At 40.0% G+C, this 21,511-nt stretch overlaps 1 protein-coding gene across 1 annotated transcript in view; it reads left to right on the top strand.

The window, feature by feature from the left end:
* Positions 1 to 8,507, top strand: part of LOC307154373 (NACHT, LRR and PYD domains-containing protein 1 homolog) — a 63,360-nt gene extending 54,853 nt beyond the window's left edge. The window contains exons 10-12 of the mRNA XM_079864262.1: positions 4,312 to 5,225; positions 6,658 to 6,933; positions 7,100 to 8,507. Of these exons, the coding sequence (XP_079720388.1) occupies positions 4,312 to 5,225; positions 6,658 to 6,933; positions 7,100 to 7,140 (1,231 nt within the window). The 3' untranslated portion in view covers positions 7,141 to 8,507. The remainder of the gene's footprint in view (positions 1 to 4,311; positions 5,226 to 6,657; positions 6,934 to 7,099) is intronic.
* Positions 8,508 to 21,511: the final 13,004 nt, after the last annotated feature.

Below are 21,511 nucleotides of genomic sequence, written 5' to 3'. Positions count from 1 at the left end.
TCAGTTATCACAGTACTACCTGGGGAAATGGCACAAGACTTATCCAACTTTCCCCACAACAGGTATTCACGGCCAGGTTCCAGACACACTGCTGAAGTACATCTGACTGTACCAATCTTGTCTGGAATTTCCCCACCCTTCCAACGTTCCACCCCTGCTAACATGGAAAGAAACTGTTCAGATTCTAAACCAGCATTCCAACATGGATTCGACAATGCTTTCCAGTATGCAGCACAATGTTTAGACTGATGGATCACATGTTTGATTACGTTTGTTCCGATTATAAGTTCATCCAATTGGCCTGGAACAACCAGGGTAGGCACACTGATCTTGCAGCCATACACTTCCATTTCAACATCATAAGCAGATTTAGGCTTCACTCGACTACCGCCACAGCCTATTAGAACTACATCAAAATTGAATTCATTCTCTTTTTGCAACACACCAGCCTCAAGGAGTTTGGCCTCAGCCCTTTCACTCATTGTGCAGGCCATTGACCCGCTATCGAGCATGCCACCAAGAGTTAACTTGTTCCCCACGATGATTGGTGTGTAAAACAAACTATCGCTTCTGCATATTTTGCTGGTGTTCTGCACAATGACATTTTCAGTCGAATCACAAAAGTCTTTGATCAAAGTAAATTCAGCTTCAACGTCAACATCAGCCATATGGGAGTCGTCGCTTAGACCCATACACCCCCCCACCATATACGGGTCCATTAGTTTCCCCCAGTCGGACTGCGCTGGGCAGACACTCTGTGTGGACATGCATTGTGAGAGTGTCCTGAGGAAAAACAAGAGAAACACAGTCTTTCTCTAAGGCAATGAGTTTTGGTGGAATGTGTTCGAGATTGACAAACATCACATATTCTCGGTCTATCACCTTGTCTAAAAGTAGCGTGCGAAGGATGAACACTGCTATTTTGCTCCACCTTCTCTAGTACTTGTTCCAGCATACTTATCATGCGACCTAAGATCTCCACATCTGGCTTTCGCACACTTTGTGCCATGGAAGTGACCGGGTCAGTACAATGAGTACCACATGACTTACTGTCTGCAGAAAGGGAAACATTGGAACAGTTTGTCTGTGCAGTCAATAGACAATGTTCAAATGGCTGTGATTGGTCATTGCACTGAACGACAGCAGCAAGGTTACGGAGATGAGGACTACTCTGTCTCAATGGCGCTCTTTTGTCTCTCTGGTAATCATCCAGCCGCCGCTGAATGTCTCTTGCATTCCACTCATCAATCGGCTTGCACTTAAAGAGGCATGATAACTCAGGGTCAGGGCAGTGTTTCACAAACATACGTGCCACTTCCATGCTAATATTATCCATAACTCTACCCTGTCTGCGCAACCCTTCCTCAGCCAAATCAGCTGCTTTGTTAAGTCTGATCCAGTAGTCGACTGGATTTTCTTTTGGCTCTGGACATGTTGAATAGAAATCAGCCAGAGGCAAACAAGAAGATGCATCACTGAAATACTTGAGCAGTATGGAATAGATGATGTCAGGGTTACGCACCACATCCAGAGAAACATCACTCCGCAACCCAATTTTAACAATGTCCCTTGCCTTGCCCATTAATCTCGACATTATCTCGTCAGCTTGGTCGGATACTGAACACTTCTGTTTGTTTAGTTGAGATTTTGTCAATTCAATCCAATCACAGACAGAGTATTTATCAGAGCCGTCACCTTTAAATGACACTGGTTCTCTGTCTGTTTTAACATGAACTGTGACTTGAGGCGTATGTTGACTGACGTTATCAAAGCCTGTATCTCTGCTAACTTGCGAGTTACAATTTGCATTTACAACTCCTGTTTCAGCGAGTCTCGCCATGATCGAATCACCTATTTGGGTTCCGAGTCTACCCATCATATCTGTCAATTGTTGCAATGCATTGTCAGTATTATCAGCTCTTGGACTGGAAACAAAAGGCCCATCCCCCAAAAATTGTCTCGGATTTGTTGTAGTATGTCCACGCCCTGTACCCTTTTCACTATCACACATAAACTGCAGATTGCCAACCCCTCCACAAAATGACTCATTGCGTGTCATGCCACCATTATTCAACCCAGAAAGTAAAACACCCCTCCCTCTAGGGACAAATGGGCTAGTAGCATCATAATCTGAAGAAAATTTCTCAGCCATTAAATCAATGTGGATAGGAGGGGAGAAAGAAAAAGAAAAGAAAAATAAATAAAATAATAATAATAAAAAAATTGGGAGAGAGAAAAAAAACAAATAAAGAAAGAAAGAAAGAATGAAAATGGATTTTTTTTTTTAAATCACAAGTACACAAAACCAAAAATAAACTTGCATAAACGGATGTAATTCGATTACAAAAACATAAAAAGGGCGAATTGAGTCCAAAGTTCACCAAAGGTTCCACTTGTTTTGAAAAGTACCTGTCAGAGTGCAAAAGGAACAACTAACCAGTCCACTATTCATTCAGTTGTCTCAATTTCGTGATGAAAATATGAAGTAGATGAAGATTCAGCAACCACGGCAATCTGCGTCGTGCAGATCTTCGCGATGCGACGAGTCACGGCACCAGTGTAACGCTTCTCATCCGACAGCACTCAAATCACAGAAATCACAGACGGACACGGAGAACTGCGTTTCATGCGTTGTTTACTGTAACACAAGGAAAAACATATATCCTCTGGCGACAGTGGGCATTTACACATACATGCATCACCATCTTCAGCATTGGATAACCTTCTCTGCTATTGCTCAAAACACCAAACTGCGATGCAGCGCAAATTTGTCTTAATAGAACAGTTTTAACAGTCGATCAAAAAAATAAAAAAAATAAAAACATACCTGTAACACAAGGAAAAACATATATCCTCTGGCGACAGTGGGCATTTACACATACATGCATCTACAAAAGCAAACGAAAATGAGAGATTCATTTGCGTTTGATTTGAAAAGATGGCGTCAGCCATGCAACGCTCATATTGAGAAAGTTGCATCTAAACTTCACAAAGTTAGTCACATACAATCAACATCAATTTATATATTGTTACATAACATCCACAAACTCTATCTCAATATTATTTGCGAAATTAACAAATGTTTAGTTACAAAAACACTCATTTCAGCGGAGCACATTTTACCTACCACCATCTTCAGCATTGGATAACCTTCTCTGCTGGGGGTAGGGGTGTGGTTTCACAAGTGAAAGGACAAATGACCCACTAATTACACATGTCGCCACAAGAGGTCACCAAACAGTTATTAAATGAACAAAACAGTAATTTTGGTGAAAGACATAACATTTATAGAAACATTTATTTCTTTTTTTAACCCTGTTACACAGAGACTATAAACACATTATTCTTCATTTTAGTTAGTTTAGAGCTAAATCTATTTCTCCTTCAGTTTCAGAGTTGTGAGGTCTCTGTGAATAGGGCTTAAGACTGATTTACTGGTATTTCTCTAAAGCTCCTGATCACACACGATCTCTAAACTGTAGTTTGCTATTAATTTTCTGTAATTTTCTAGCTGTAGTGTGATCTTCTTTTCTATTAATATTCCTGCAGACGAGGAATAAGACAGAAATAGTCAAATTCACTCAGTATTACTTGATCTATTCCAGCACTCCCTCAATTACAATCAAGCACAATTAACTGTAGACAGTTGTGTTGTAAGCAGTAAAACAGTCCAGTTCTTTATAGTCAAACTCATTTATTATGTTTGATTATGAACATTTCTGTCCACCCCAGACTGCTGATGGTCTTTATCTGTCCACCTCTGTGAAAATATCCACAGTTAAAAACACTGATTTATAGAAGACTTGACACATTATTCAGCTTGAGCTTATTGATGGAGAATATAGAGTTCATGTTGGCTAGTTAAACATAAACATAACTGGACAATTATGTGTGAATTAAACTCTCATTATAGTATATATGTGTTTGTTATATTAGATTGTTTGTTATTAGTGAGTGACATCACAGGTGTCAGTCGCAGCATTATATACTAGCTTTATATTTTCTCTCTGTCAAACTGCCTGACAAATAGTTTTTATAGTAAACTGTTTGTATGTTGTTGGTTTTGAATTGTTGGTAATACTTTACAATAAGGTCCCATTAGTTAACATTCGTTAATGCATTAACTGTATTTGTTAACGTTAGTTAGTCAACTGTTCATTGTTTGTTCATGTTAGTTCAGGTCCAGTAAATAATATTGACAGATACAACTTTTGATTTTAATAATGTATTAATAAACATTGAAAATAACATTAACTGAGATTAATAAAAGCAGCTGACTCTTTGCTTCTGCCTTCTTCTGGTTCTTCACAGGTTCTCTCAGCCCAAACCTTCTGGGCTCGATATTCACCCGCTGCTGAACTGTCAGTCTTGTGTCCATATAGCTGATTCTGATCAGTGGCTTCAGATTGAGCCGTCGGCCTGTACAGATGAAGGAGGGTCAAAGTTCAGGGTCAGCACTGACCCAGGCCGTTACGAGTGTGTCAGGACCAGAATGCGATGGGTCTGTGACTGTGTCGTCACCCTTCAGTACCGTACCGTAGACGGACTCTTCCTCAACGCAGAGCTGGAGAGGCTGCAGTGCAACCGGATCGGTCCAGTGATTGACGTGACGGTGATCTCAGGGAAACTGGAGGAAGTTCATCTACCCCATTACGCCTGTTTAGGAGAGTCTGACCCCTCTCTCAAAGATGCTGTGAAAGTCTTCACTGTAAAAGACGAGGGAATAACCACAGAACCTGTGCAGTTGACCCGATTCCATGCTAAGATTGTCCAACCATCCTTCTCTCTGAAAACATTAATTATAAGTTGGATAATGCGAGTGGAAGAACACTGTGATCTTCTTCTCTACATGCGTTCTAAAGATCCTCTCATTCTACATCTCTACCTTTTTCCATTTGATGAACGTGCAGAAGAAAAAGTTGAGAAGAAAGAAAAGTCAAGTTACCCAATACCATATCCCAGACCTGACAGGCCATTTCGGATGAAGACGCCACACAATCTTGATGTTCCTGGTGCCTCCACTATCAATCCTGAAGAAGGGATCACACTCAGAAGAGAAACTCCCCCAAACTTCTTCAGTGTCAACACAAGTCTGGAGAATGATCTTCAAATGGCTCTTATCAGAGAAGAGGATCAGAAGACTGTCTGGACTGCAAAAATTAAGAAAAATGTATTTGATCTGATTCATCCTAAGAGAGACGAGCCGCGTCTGAATAGTGAGGAAGGTAAATCACAGTTTTTTTATGTCCATTGGCCAGATCTCATTCAGGGGTTTAAAATTGTTGGGATCATTGCAGATAAACTGTGTCAGCAGAAACTAATACATGAGGAACAATATTCAGAAATCACACATGACAGTTTAACCAGTCAGGAGAGCGTGAGAAAGATCTGTGATATCATACGTATGTATAGTGACACTGTGAAACCTAAATAAATCTCAATTCTTCAGAAAGAGGAGCTTTACATTGTAGAACATCTTTACGATTTATAAACTATGAGCTCAAGGTGAAAATATATGTAAAGCTGCTCTAAAACAGAAATGACATGTCTTTCAAGATATTAATTTCTAATAACATTGCAAAAAATAAAAAATAAAAAAAATATATATTTTAAGTAAGCTTTCTGCAGGTAAAGTGATTTTTGTATCCAGGTCTAATTATATTTTTCTTACTTATTGGTGAATTACCATTGTAAAATCCAACAGTTGTTCTAACTAACACTCTTTAGTTAACTTTACTTAATGTCTCTTAAATGTCGGTCTAGTGTGAACTTGCCGCGCTAGCAACTCTCTCCGCGGAAGCTTTGCGTTCAAAGAACTAATAAAATATTTCAACTCAGATCAATATTTCATGTCTAATTATTTACTTATGTGGCAAGTAGCCGTGTAATAAGCGTGATAATGTACATCCAGCCGGTTGTTATCTCAGAATAAACCCCGACAGGGTGATGAGGACCCCGACGTGAAGTGGATCAGAATCACTTACTTAACTTAATCTCTGCTTGTAAGGGTTTCTTGTGGTGGCCCAGTAGTGCACATCTCAATGAAATTTGAACAACACACCCGAAATGAGCCACAACACAATGAAATCAGCACAACACAACTACATATATATATATATTAGTGCTGTCAAAATTAGCGCGTTAAAGGAATAGTTTAACAAAAAATGAAAATGACCTTGGAGTCATCCTAGGTGTATATGACATTCTTCTTTCAGACGAACACAATCAGAGTTATATTAAAAAATGTCCTGACTCTTCCAAGCCCTATAATGCTTTATAATCGCCTTCACCTTCGCTTTCACCCGGGGCTCCCCCAGAGGACAGGACGCCGATTGCAGCATCAGAGGGTGAGCTGGTTTTGGAGATGATGACTTGACTGCGTTATCTCCCTCTGGGAGCGTGACGTTGCTCGAGCCGGATCCAGAACTGTCAGCTATGCTGAATTGGGCGGCCGAGGCTGTCGGGCTCGAGTGGAACCCTCCATTGTGTCCCGCTCAGTCTCGATTGGATGATTGGTATCTCTGTGCTGGTTCTCAACCCGCTGCCCCAGTGCCCTTCTTTCCCGAAGTGCATGGAGAGCTTACTAGGTCGTGGATGGCACCTTTTACTGTGTTTAGAGTGACAAATACTGAAGACCTTTTTCTTTTTGTCCTGCAGAAGTGAATCAGCGAAGGAATATGGCGTCTGTTAAAGAGCTGCTCGTGAACTCACTGAGGGATCTAGGAAAAGATGAACTGAAGGAGTTTCAGTGGTACTTGAAGAATCATGAGCGTATTTCAACTTCTGAAATGCAGAACGCAGATGTCTTTGACACAGTGGACACGATGGTGGCACGTTTAGGACCAGAAGAAGCTGTGAAGATCACAGTGAAGATCTTGAGGAAGATGAACCAGAATAATCTGGCTAAAGAGTTGGAGAACAAACACAAGGAAGGTAATGTTTAAACATTACATTTAAATGTTTTCTTTCATTGTAAGGAGTGATTGTTTAGTACTATGATGGATTCAATGTGAAAAATGAAGTAATTGTTAAACTCAAATGTTTCTCTTTGCTCAACTGATGTGTTTGTGTAATCTGATGTTTCATCTTTCTCTCACAGCTCGGACTGAGGACAACATGAGGACTTCTTCCACTTGCTGATTCAAAACAGATCAAGGGTAAATAATGATCAGTCTGGACCTGGAACTACATATTTATCCCATAATTATATTCAAGTATTGAACTTAAAGGGATGGTTCGGAGTAAAATCAACCTAGGTTCCTTTGCACCATGACATCCCTTGGTTGAACATTATTAAAGTTAGAGCTTATTTAGAGATATCAGCCGGATGGCTTAGTGCAGGCGCTAATGGATCCTATGATGTATCTGGTAAATTACCCCACTAATAATGCCCAGAATGGCACCAAACTTCTACAGTAGTACAAATAGGTTCTGTTCTCACAAACTTTCCAATGCCTCGTTTTATAAGTACATCAGGAGTTTATTTAACCCCCTGAGGTCGACAATCGCGCCGGCGCAATAGGCTCGCTTTTTTTTTATCAGTTCAAACAAGATTAATTTTGCTCTGTTGACTTTGATATTACAAACAAGTTTCATACATCATTCATACGATTCTGTTAAGTGTGTATTATTTTTTGCTTGGCAATCCAAGCAAACCTGTGAACGCCCCCATATCAGCTCGAGAAAACACAAGTTTAATCATATCATTGTAGCCTACTTGTTTACACCGTCTCGCAGCGCTGTGAGGAATAATAATAATGGAAAATCTACCTCAGAAGTGCGGGTATTTCGAGGAGCAAGGATCTGACTGAGCTGAGGAATACTGTAGTAAGTTTTTTTTCTTCTCAAGTGAATCGCGTTTCTGTGAATGAATGAACGGCAGCCGCAGAGATGCGCGCTGTTTACCACAGCTCGCAAAAAGACAGTTTAAATTTAAATTGCGTTTCTGTGTGAATGAATGATGTTTTAGCAAACTGTATTGCTATACTGAGATGAGTAAAAATCGAATGAAATATGTTGAAATAAAATGTAGGCTATTTGTATAAGCAACGTATTAAATAACACTTGCCTGACGGCTAATGCTACTACTAACCCTGACGTCGACGTCAATTCAGTCACAGAAGTGGAAATATTCTGAATGATAGACTCTGAATAATGTGCTGTAAAGTAAGACTGTCGTGAGCTAATGGACCGTTTCCCCCCTTTTTTATTTTTAACTCAAATACAGGGAAGGTAAAACAAGTTTAATGTTAAAGCAAATGTATAGCAAGATTTATATTTGTCTGACTGTATTTCATACTTGTTGGTGAATTATGTACATTTTTATAAATGTTTTTAATAAACTATGAAACGTTGAATTTTCTTTAAAAAAATTGTTGTTGCAAATAGAATCCAGCTCTTCTTTTCATGTGATTATATTCTTCTGCAAACACACACAGTTTGGTGAACTGCAATGAGGAACATTTAATATTCTCTTTATCTAATAAAAGCTATTTTTTTCTAACTTTATTTTGTTGTCATAATTTAACATTTGGATATTTTGGATATTTCACTGCATGGAAATATTCTTAATGAATAGACATTCTGAATAATGTGCTGTAAAGTAAGACTGTCATGGGAAAATGCACAAAAAAACTAATATTTCATTTATTTTGAACTCAAATTCTCCAGTGACAACATTCTTAACCCCTAATGGTGGGTAAGTTGAGCCACTTCTGTGTCACTATTTCTGTGTCCTTATGAACCTTTCCTTTATTTGTCCTGATAGAAGACAGCTGAAATATGATGTGTTGTATAATAATGTTGAAGCACAGATATTTAGCAGTGAAGAATATGTTCTCTGAGCTTCATGTCCTCTACAACAGTCTCAGCCTTCCTCCAACGTCAGGACACCTGAACGAAGCTCCACAAAATCTGTCCGATTAAACGTTATTCAGCTGGAGTGTCTAAATCACTTCAACAAAGAGCAGAAAAGAAGTGTCCAGTGATGCTCTTCCCATGAAAGCAGCTGAGCGTTCTGATGCTTTAGAAGCCGAATGTGAGATTCGTCATGTAGAGCTGGAATATTTCTTCTCATGTTGCTCCATCAAGTCATGGTTTAGTCTGTAGTTGCAGCACAGTTTGTGTCTCCAGGAGCTTTTGCTCTGCTTTTGCACACGTTTCTCCTCCAGCGGCTCCTGGAAAACATCCACAGCACTGCAAGTGTTTGTCAGCGCAGGTTTTTATCTATTTATTAAAATGATCATCTGTAAAGATGCCTAACTTTAAAGTCTGGACTACAACAAAGCTTGTGCTCTTATTGCTTTGGAGAAAAGATGCTGTTCATTTCACACATTTGACCGCTGTGTTGTGATGAACACAATGATCTGTCATGAACTTCAGCATCAACTCTAGAGAAATGTGTCCAGTAGAGGAACATCTGTGACTGTTGTAGTTGAGAGAGTGTGTGGCATCATTGAGCTGATAGGAAAGAAACACACAGGACACATGAACTCTAGAGAGAGCGTAAGTCAGACGGGCCGCAGATGAAAGATCGATCAGACCGTTGAATCTCCAGATGGGCTCTTTTAAAATCAGTATTTGACATTGACAGCACATTCACAACGCCACACTGAGAGCTCAAGCCGTCGCAGTGAGAATAGTGTGTGTGTTTATTCTGATCATTACACTGATCTGAAGACAGAGCAGAAAGACGGCTTTCTGAATGTTAATAAATGCATTGATCTCCTTCATGTGTGTAACTATGGCGACTGACAGTATCGTTTATATAATTACACACTGTGTAGAGCTCTTATTATAGCATTGATCTTTACATTAGTTTCTGTTTTACATTATTTTCAGCTGAATTTCAGTGTTTGGAGATTAACTCTAGACAACTAGAGTTATTGAGGAGATGTTTAGCACTTTATAGCAGGTTTTTGCAGGTCTTTTATGTGTCCTCTATTGAAGCGTAATAAACCAACAGTTGGAGAGTCTTTGTCCTATTCGACGTGTGCGGATCCTTTTCCTACTGTAGGACTTTATGGGCTGGATTTATGCACCCAGTGAAGGTTTGTGACGTTGGACTGTAAATACATTTGGCTCTACACCAGTTTCTTCATCATTGTATTTAAGTGAACATTTATTTGGAGTAAGGAGAATGATTGATGTGAACTGATGACAGTATGAATGATCATGAATGTGACGAGAGATCAGCAGAATGAAACACACAGACGATCTCCTGATAGTGTGCTTTATTTCTCCACACACTGTCTGACACTAAATGAATTGTGCAGATCAGCGACGGTACACACACTCACAGTATCGCTGTTAAACACAGATGATCACGGTGTAATTCCAGTCTTTCAGGAGCTTCAGAGCTCAATCTGCTGCCTTCATCACCACAACATCTTCTTCTGAAATGATGGTGTTTTATCCTTTATTAGATCTCCACGAGCACAACAGCTTTATATGACAGGAGCGACACACACACACTCACACACACACACACACACACACACACACACACACACACACACACACACACACACACACACACACCAGCCTCTGTGCCTCAGCTCACACTGAAATATCTCTATCATGAACATGACAAAGATGATATTTGTGTGTGTTTATAATCAAAGACACACAGAAGGTGTTCAGGGTCGATATGACAGACTGAAGTGTGTGAAATATTTCTGATGGTAACGAATCCTCCTCAGATTAGACAGAATCATTTGGAAGGAAGACATCAGATATCAGCGAGTGTTTGTTTCAATCTCAACAAGCTTTGATTCTCAGTAGAGACTGTAGTTTCAGACTCGGCCTTATTTAGTCTTTCTTGGATTATGAGGCATTAGTGTTCTTCATTCTCTCAGTTATTAATGGTGTCTGTGCTGCTCTTTATTTCAGTGAATGGAGACAAAACTGTTAAACGTCGATCACTCAGCGCTCGCAAAGAGAGTCTGACAGGAGCTTTTCTGAGGGAAACTTTATCACTAACTCTGTGCTTTTACTTCACAACAACTGACTTTCATGACGTTATACACATATGTGAGAGTAATGCCATCATTTTTAGGTGTATAAGCGGATAATAATAAGAGTAAAGCTCTGGTGATGTGTCGATTACTGAGATTTAGGGCACTTTCACACTAGCACTTTTGGTGCTAGAGTTTGGTTTGATGTGAACGCTGTCGAACCAAACCGCGGAAGTGAACCGCTATTGATGACGTATAATGTGGGCGTCAGGACAGTCGTCTGTCGCACACGCGTCACCTTCAGAATGAGCGGAAAGGGTTTACTTTAAGTGACCCTCAAAACATAAGCGAATCGCATCCACCGACACCATCCTTCCATGCTGACGACCAACAAGAAGATCTGTCAGCTTCAGAACCTTCATCCCAAACTACAGATGAGCTAACGAGCAGTGAGTAACGCTATATTGCTCTAACCTGTGGCTTATGCTATTACTAAATATACAATTGATAAAATGGACATTAATCATGAATGCATAATCCTATTCTTAATTGTGTTAGTCACTGAAAGCATGGTGTAAAAACAAGCAGTTTATTGCATTTCTTTTTTAAAAATGGTAATTAATTTTTACCACCCAACTCTACCCAAGTGGAGTTGTTAATCTGACATATCTACTGATCAACCTTTCAGGAGGATCTGACCCACCCAACTCTACCCAAGCGGAGAACATCCGGCCCAGAGCAGTCAGCAAGAAGAGAAAGGCCAAGGTTGACCTAACAAGCATGTTGGAGTCATATGCAGAACTACAGAAGAAACAATATGAGGACTTCATGCCGGCTGAGCGAGTTCGTCAGCATCAGGAGAAAGAGTCTCTGGACAACTGGATGTGGAGGAGCGCCGCTACTGAGCTCAACGAGAGGAACGTCAGGAATATAATAGGATGTTCATCAAAAGTTAGAATCTGGAGCACTTTTTGTTGACCTTACATTGTTGTTCAGATATTACTATAACTTATTTACACTTTTACTCTTCATATGGAGCAGTGCTTTTATCAGAACATGTCTAGAAGTGTTTAATAATCGGCTCACCTACTGTGCCTTTATTCTGAGTTCAGGTCTATTCTTGAGCTGCTTATTGTACTTTCAGTAAAAGTTCTTGACATGTTTCTTGTCTCCCTTCTTTTTTATTGACAGATTAACGTATAATGTGAACAAGTTGTTGTCATACAAAACAGCAACATGAGTTGTGAAATACACAAACACTTGCATTGATATGTTAAAGCAATAGTACATTTCTCTAGTCTAGCTCACATATAGAGTATCCAGTAGTGATTTTACAGATCTTCCAGCTCTGTTTAAAACATATTTCACACAATAACCTTAATTAAATAAATGGAATATACAATTAAATTAATAGAATGAATGACATAGAAATGAATAGAAAACGAAACATGTTTAAATTATGAACTAAATGATGACAGTTAAAGGAAAGTTCATGCTTAATTCACTAAATCATGTTTTTTTTGTTTTAATCATTTTTGAGTTGTTTCTTGTTTCAGTGTTTCAGTGTTCAGTTATCTTATCAAAAGATGGAGAGCACAATTAAACACTGGAGAAATAAGAGCATAGGACATCTCTAGTTGAGTTGGCAGTGTTGTTTGACTGAAGGTCATTGAATCATTGGACTCGTTTACTCCATCATAGTCTTCATCATAGTCCTCATCATAGTCCTCATCATTGTCTTCATCATTGTCCTCATCATTGTCTTCATCATAGTCTTCATCATAGTCCTCATCATAGTCTTCATCAATGTCTTCATCATTGTCTTCATCATTGTCCTCATCGTAGTCCTCATCATTGTCTTCATCATAGTCTTCATCATAGTCCTCATCATTGTCTTCATCATAGTCTTCATCATTGTCTTCATCAATGTCTTCATCATAGTCTTCATCAATGTCTTCATCATTGTCTTCATCATTGTCTTCATCATAGTCTTCATCATAGTCTTCATCATTGTCCTCATCGTAGTCCTCATCATTGTCTTCATCATAGTCTTCATCATAGTCCTCATCATTGTCTTCATCATTGTCTTCATCATTGTCCTCATCTTTGTCTTCATCATAGTCCTCATTGTGAATGTCACAGAAAGTGTGAAGCACATGACACGCAGTGATGGCAGTGTTGATATGTTTGATGTCACAGTCGTCCCTCTTCATCTCCCCTTGAGACGGCCCAAAGCTCTCTCGATGGTCATGCGTGCCTTGCTTAGCCTGTGGCTGAAGACAGCCTGTGCCGGTGTTGTTCCTCTGTGTTCTGCGTATGGTTTCATTACCCATCTGAGAAGAGGATACGAGAGAAGCATCCCCTAATAACACTATAGGCACATCAACAGCATTAACTCTTTCTCGAACTCGGGTTCGGAACAGGCAATCGAGCCAAGTGTGAAAGCGCCTGCATATATTCTACATGAGCGCACACTGGACTGTCCTGTTAAACACACGAGGGCCGTATAATCAACTATGAACAAAACGATTTAATGTAAAACACTTTTCAGATGATCATTTTTTTCCATTCCTGGAGAGACTTGATGTGACTGATGTCTGGAGGACCAAATTCACTGAAACTAAAGCTTTTACCTGGAGAAACAAGACCGCTTCTCATTCCTCTCATATAGACTTCTATATATGTGTCATGTTCGCCTCGGTTCGAACTGGGTGATTATCCCATCCATCATGAAATGCGTCCAGGCTAGCTTGTATTCTGGGCAAGAACACATAATGGCAACTAAAGAGATGCATGTTGTTAGACAGGTCAGAGATCATCTTCCAGTGAGTGCAGCACACTATAATATATGGTGGTTACAGCACACGTCTCTCCACAGCCTCTCAGTCCTGAGAAAGTGATATTTTATAAATAATTATTTTCAATGTATCCGCCTTATTCCTACGCCCCATGACGCTTTGTGCGGATTATGGGTGTAACTTCCATTAAGCTGTAAACAATCAGTGAAAGGCTTGCCTTATGAACATGTTTTTTCTGTATGTTGGGTACAGTGAGATTATTTTCTTCTACTCACCCTTCAACCATCGAACATTAAAAAGGACATTTAAAATTGTTAAAGCATCAACAAGGTACTTTCAACAAGAGACCATGAACAACTCCAAAAGCGCGATTCTTTCCACAGCAATAACAGACGGGTTAAATATCACTGTAGTAATATCTGTGTTATGTAACACACGTTGCCTTAATCAAAAATGTTCATTAACTTCAGCATTGAGTGATGCTATTTCAAAGTGATTTCCGTCATTTTGACATCATAAATTGTATTTACCTGTGAAAACAAACCTGTAAAGAAGACGTTAGGATTGAGAAGAAAAATGTGAGATTCTTCGTGCATTATTAATGGCATATATCGTGAACTAAATCGGGAGGAGAGACCACAAATGATCAGTATGTTGTCATTTCTTCATACGTTTACAGCAAAATGCAAAGTGAAAAAAGAAAATGATCACAAGGAAACGAACGCAGCAACTGAAACGAGCTCTTGCCATAGTTATTCTTATAACACCACGTTAAAATACCAAGTGTTATGCTATTCTCACGATGTCTGAAAATATATCGTGAAAGAAAACTTACAGCTCATTCAGTCAAACTGACGGATCCGCTTTATTTGTAGGACAATCTTATGATTTGAAATGATTCGTTTCAGTGTTTTTGAAAGGAAGTTCCCCAAACCGGAAGTGCCACCCATAATCCAGAAAGCAGTAAACTCGTCAGGAATAACCCATAATCCAGAAAGCAGTAAAGCTCGTCAGGAATAACCCATAATCCAGAAAGCAGTAAAGCTCGTCAGGAATAACCCATAATCCAGAAAGCAGTAAAGCTCGTCAGGAATAACCCATAATCCAGAAAGCAGTAAAGCTCGTCAGGAATAACCCATAATCCAGAAAGCAGTAAAGCTCGTCAGGAATAACCCATAATCCAGAAAGCAGTAAAGCTCGTCAGGAATAACCCATAATCCAGAAAGCAGTAAAGCTCGTCAGGAATAACCCATAATCCAGAAAGCAGTAAAGCTCGTCAGGAATAACCCATAATCCAGAAAGCAGTAAAGCTCGTCAGGAATAACCCATAATCCAGAAAGCAGTAAAGCTCGTCAGGAATAACCCATAATCCAGAAAGCAGTAAAGCTCGTCAGGAATAACCCATAATTCAGAAAGCAGTGAGCTCGTCAGGAATAACCCATAATCCAGAAAGCAGTAAAGCTCGTCAGGAATAACCCATAATCCAGAAAGCAGTGAGCTCGTCAGGAATAACCCATAATCCAGAAAGCAGTAAAGCTCGTCAGGAATAACCCATAATCCAGAAAGCAGTGAGCTCATCAGGAATAACCCATAATCCAGAAAGCAGTAAAGCTCGTCAGGAATAACCCATAATCCAGAAAGCAGTAAACTCCTCAGGAATAACCCATAATCCAGAAAGCAGTAAACTCCTCAGGAATAACCCATAATCCAGAAAGCAGTAAACTCCTCAGGAATAACCCATAATCCAGAAAGCAGTGAGCTCGTCAGGAATAACCCATAATCCAGAAAGCAGTAAACTCCTCAGGAATAACCCATAATCCAGAAAGCAGTGAGCTCGTCAGGAATAACCCATAATCCAGAAAGCAGTGAGTTCGTCAGGAATAACCCATAATCCAGAAAGCAGTGAGCTCGTCAGGAATAACCCATAATCCAGAAAGCAGTAAAGCTCGTCAGGAATAACCCATAATCCAGAAAGCAGTGAGCTCGTCAGGAATAACCCATAATCCAGAAAGCAGTGAGCTCATCAGGAATAACCCATAATCCAGAAAGCAGTAAAGCTCGTCAGGAATAACCCATAATCCAGAAAGCAGTAAAGCTCGTCAGGAATAACCCATAATCCGGAAAGCAGTAAAGCTCGTCAGGAATAACCCATAATCCGGAAAGCAGTGAGCTCGTCAGGAATAACCCATAATCCAGAAAGCAGTAAAGCTCGTCAGGAATAAGGTGGACACATGTTTTAAAATGAAGTTAGTCTTATTTCAAACGTTTTGTTTCATGTAAAAAAAAAAGAAAGAGCAATGGCAGATAATCAACAGCACAGGTTTTAGAGCCACCATAATTTTTAAAAAAGTGATTAACAGATAGTGAAAACGTACTTTGATATAAATATAAAAATATACTTGTACTAGTTTTTAACACTGTAATCTAATGCCAGGAAACTTAATACATCTGCCATTTAAAAGCAATGGATATTTAAACAAAGTATCCTATAGACAACCTAAGTCCTACAAACATCTAAAGCAACAAAAAAAGACCATTTGAGGAGAGGAGAAAAACTACCCGCCTCTGATTGTGGACACTCGTTATAAAGCTAATAAAGCTGGACCTTCCTGCGCCCCATACGGTGAACATCAGGCATGCTATGCCCACGTTCTCTACGCCATGGTCACCTCTTACTCTGAAGAAGAATTGATCAACCGTAATCATGCTAAACATTCCAGTCAAAGCCTTCGTTTTTATGTTGCTTCACATAAGAAGAGTCAGGATAGTTAACCGAAAAATTCTAATCTTTCATCATTTACTCGCTCTTAAAAACCTAAAGCCTGCATGACTGTCTTTCTTCTGTGGAATACACAAGAAGAATCTTGAAGAACGTCAGTAAGAAAACAGTTGAAATTCCCATTGATTTCCATTGACTTTTTGGTCCATAAATGGGAATCGAAACTGTTTCATTAGTAACACATTGTTTATATTCCACAGAAGAAAGTCAGTCATACAGTTTGGAAAGACATGAGGCTGAGTAAATGATGACTAAATGATCATTTGTGGGTGAACTAACCCTTTAACATCATGCATGGAGGTTTTATTTAGACACCCAAATAAACCTGAAAACTGCAGCATGTGGAATTTCAGCTCAATTCTGTTTAATGCTAGAATTAGCAGGGTTAACCGAACACACACACACACACACACACACACACACACACACTCGTACAGTACACACATTTTCCACTTGATACATATATATACACACACCTATATGTATGTATGCATTTCACATTTAGATGTTGCTGCAACTATTATTGTTTTAGTTGTTTATTAAAATACCGTGATGTTCAGTGGACTGCTGGAAGAAGGCCAAGGCTGTAGAGGACAGATTGTTATTTGCGGCACATGATCTATCGGGGAAAATGCAGGATATAAATGAGTTAAAGAGTTTAGTCAAGCTGACCTTGTGTTGACTTGTGTTTTATAAGATATTATTACCTTTCTGGAAAATCCATCAATGCCACCAAAGATGACTATATTGTACCTAGATATTCAATAGACAACTCATTTTAGAATTAAGCATTTCTTTGAGACAACATTGAAAAGTTTGAGATAGATTGATTGATACAGACAGAAAGATGTAGAGACAGAGAGATAGACACTCACTCACCGGATCAGTTTGTGGTGCGTATCAGTGTGTGCAAGTGCTTTTGGTCCAGCAACGGAGTATTTGCGCCGCACAGCACACACTAGCATGTTCAAGCGGGAGAGGATCCCCATGGTGTCAACACGATACACTGAGGCCTTAACTCTCTCCCACTGAACCCGATGTCCTCTGGCTTGCAAACTCCCCTTAACAAGCCCATCACCTGCATGTGGCATGCTTTCTTTGATTGCACCAACAAGGTTATCCTAAGTTCTGAGTCTGATAAAGTGCTGTATAGACCTCTAACAGTGATGTTTAAATCTGCCATTCGCCTGTACGCTGTCCGCCTAGACACTCCGAGAAGACTGGCACTGCATGGCACAGGGAGATCTTGATGGAGGAGATGCAGCAGGTGATCTTGCACACATCAGAGCGTGGACGTCCAGCTGCTCCATTAACACTTCCACGATTTGATTTCTCCTCAGTTACTAATCTGTACAGTTCTGCGAGATCATCCACAATACTCTCAGGAAGAGAAGATCAGAAAATGCACTGAACAACACCATCTCCTGTGTGCATAAGCACTGTCAATAGTCTCGGTCCAGAGGTTGCCGACTGAGAACGTGCTGAAGTCGAGATTGAAGCCGCTCCATCATGTTCTCAATAAGTTATGGAGAACGAAAGAAATAGACTAGTTCAGAGTAGACATAATCACTAATTAAGTCATTTCAGTCCGATGTAGAATTAAAATAAAAAAAGCAACATATGATGGCAGAGCTTGTAGCAAGCTAGATCCCACTATCCTAGAGAGAGTGGAGTGCTACTAAAGGCTATTCTGTCTAGATATGTAATAAACATTTTGCAAAGAAAACCTCAAAAGGTTAATTAGATATTGTAAGACAGAAACTCCCCTGTTCACCGCTCATGTTCCTCAGCTGTACGCAGCAGGCAAGCAAGCGTTTCAGGGCTTCTCCTGGAGACCAGCTAAACTAATCCCCTAGCTTAGCGCCATCTACTGTTGTGGAGGAGGAAGTTACTCAACTGCATCTGTGAGAAAATCTGCCTGGAAACACATTTGTGAGAAAATCGAGCCGAGAGATCTCATAAACAGACAGGTATGCATTTGTATGCACTAGATTTGGTATTTGTTCAAAGGTTACATACAATTTGTAGGATGGTTTGTATTTATTTGTGAAATATCATTTAGGCTCATTTATTTATATTTGTAAAACACAATATCACTCCACTACGTTTTCGCTCAAATTGATCTTTGTATTTGAACATTGCTCTCTGTTTGTTTGCGAGTCGAGTTTTCCTTTGTGAAGCAGATCGAGTTTGTTTGCAAAATGCTGGATTTGTTTAATTATGGCACATAATTCGCTCCATATTGCTATTGCTATTGATGGGAAAGATGGCGCCGTTGTATGTGGCACGCCGTCTGCTGCTCTCCTTCTCACTTTTAAATTCGGTCTTTTTATATTTTTTATGTTTGTTTTTATGTCTGTCGCTACTGACTTCGGACTGCAATATGTCATTTGTGTATGATCGTCAAACATTATTAAACATCCGCATGGCTATCGACTCAACCAAGGATGACGTTGATGAATATTGGCGATTCCCCCCCCCCCCCCTGCGTGCGAGCACCTCCCTGTACAGCGGCGCTGGTGTCCCGCTGGTTTTCCTGGAGGCGACGGCGTCGGAGGATGCGTGGCAAGCGGGGTGGAATTGCTGCTCGTTTAAAGTCTCTTGCACGGTCTTCACCAGAGTGTGTTGGTCCTGTGCTAACCCGTGAGCGTCGCCTTGCTGGTGCCTTTGCGTGGTCTTTCTCTTCTCATCGGTTGCTTCAACCTGTTCTCGGATGCCCTTCGTCCGCACCTTCGCGCGTCATCTCACCCAGCTTTCGACGTCGCGGAGTAAATTATTCCAATCTTTGTTCGCTAACTCAAACAACACAGCTGGAGGAAGCTGCACTGCCACTTAAAACGGCTTTGATCAACGCCCGGTCAGTGGTGAACAAGACATTTTTAATAAACAATTTCTTCACGACGCAGGATTTGGACATTTTATTTATCACTGAGACATGGATTAAGCCGGATGAGTTAAGTCCATTCACTGAACTTGTCCCACAGGATTGCTCTTTCCTTAACTCACCGCGGCTATCTGGCCGTGGAGGGGGCCTAGCGTCACTGTTTAAAAAACATTTGCCCTGCCGCAGTCTAACAACTAGCCCTTGTCGCAGTTTTGAAGTGCAATTGGTGCAACCTACAACAACAATCTCTCAGGTATTTGCCTTTATTTATCGTCCGCCTCTGCCAAATAAGGATTTCTTAAATGAATTTGCTGAGTTTGTGGGAGATCTTGTTACGAGATATGACAGAATTTTGATTTTGGGAGATTTTAACATTCATGTATGCTGTGATAATAACCCACTCTCTAAAGAGTTTCTGAACCTTATTGCCTCTTTTGACCTGGATCAGTGGGTGTCTGGTCACACTCACATCCAGGGACATACCTTAGATTTAATCTTAACACGTGGACTACATGTATCAGACATCAGCATCAGTAATACTGGCTTGTCGGATCATTTTCCGATTCTGTTTTCTCTGCCTCTTAATGCTTCTATACATAAACCTCATACTTATTCACGGACAACTCGAATTTTTAAAGAATCTGCTAAGGAGGACTTTGTGGCACTATATCCTGGTTTACCTGCGAATCAAGCCATGGTTCCACCATTAAGCTCCTAGATGCTGATAACCACTTGATATGTTTCAACTCTATTTGCTCTGATGTTTTAAATGTTGTGGCCCCTATCAGTAAAAAGAAAAACAAACTCAATCATGTGGAGAAAACCATGGTTAAATAACAATGTTCGTTCTCAAAGACAGATCTGTAGAAGGGCTGAACGCAAGTGGAATAAGGACGGACTACACGTCTCCTATGAACTTTTAAAGGAATCACTCGCTGCATTTCAGCGAGTTGCTAAATCTGCTAAAAACCACTATTTTTCGGGAACTGATCAGACTTAATAGTAATAGGCCTAATGTTTTATATTCAGTAATTGACTCTGCTCTTCATCCCACCACTAACAAATTCCCAGAGATGTCTGACTCTCTCTGTGAAGACTTTGCGATTCACTTTAAAGAGAAGACCTCACTGATTAGATCTCAAATGCCTTCGTTAACTTTTATGCCACTTGAAGTGCCCGTATGCTCTTCTACATGGTCTGTCTTTGAGCCTGTTACTCTTGACTCTCTGACTAGGATTGTCTCAGTTTTGAAACCTACCAGCTGCTTTCAGGATGTGATTCCTACTAGATTTTTTAAGCAAGTATTTTGTGCTATTGGTCCAGACTTGTTGTCTATTATCAACAAATGTCTTTGTACTGGGGTTGTTCCAAACAGCCTGAAACATGCTTCAGTTCTGCCCAAACTTAAATTTGGACTCGTCAATCCTGAGTAACTATTGCCCTATTTCAAATCTGCCCTTTATCTCGAAAATTCTGGAAAAAGTGGTTCAGAGTCAACTCCAGTCTTTTTTAGCTGATAGTCAGATTTATGAGAAATTTCAGTCCGGTTTTAAATCACGTCATAGTACTGAATCTGCACTTTTAAGAGTCATGAACGATATAATGCTCTCCACTGATACTGGGCAATCTGTGGCTCTGGTCTTGTTAGATCTCAGCTCTGCATTTGATTTGGTTGATTATAATATCTTAATCTCTCGTCTCGAAGCGTCCACGGGTTTTCGGGGTACTGTTTTAAATTGGTTCCGCTCATATTTGTCTAATAGAAGCTTCTTTGTTCACATCGGGCAACAGTGTTCATCCAAAATGAAACTTGGGTACGGTGTCCCGCAGGGTTCTATTCTTGGCCCGGAATTGTTTAATCTGTATATGCTACCTCTGGGCTCCATTTTATCTAGACACGGAGTTTCCTTCCATCTGTATGCTGACGACACTCAAATTTACCTGCCTCTGAAGCGTGATGACAAGTTTGCTTTAAAACCTCTAATGGACTGCCTGGACGAATTGAAACTATGGCTCTCTGGTAATTTCTTGAGTCTAAATGAGAGAAAGATGGAATTTATTATGTTTGGTCCAAACGATCGTACCACACATGATT

Source organism: Squalius cephalus (assembly GCF_949319135.1).
Source record: "Squalius cephalus genome assembly, chromosome: 2".
Taxonomy (NCBI): domain Eukaryota; kingdom Metazoa; phylum Chordata; class Actinopteri; order Cypriniformes; family Leuciscidae; genus Squalius; species Squalius cephalus.
This window is presented reverse-complemented; position numbering and strand designations above follow the sequence as displayed.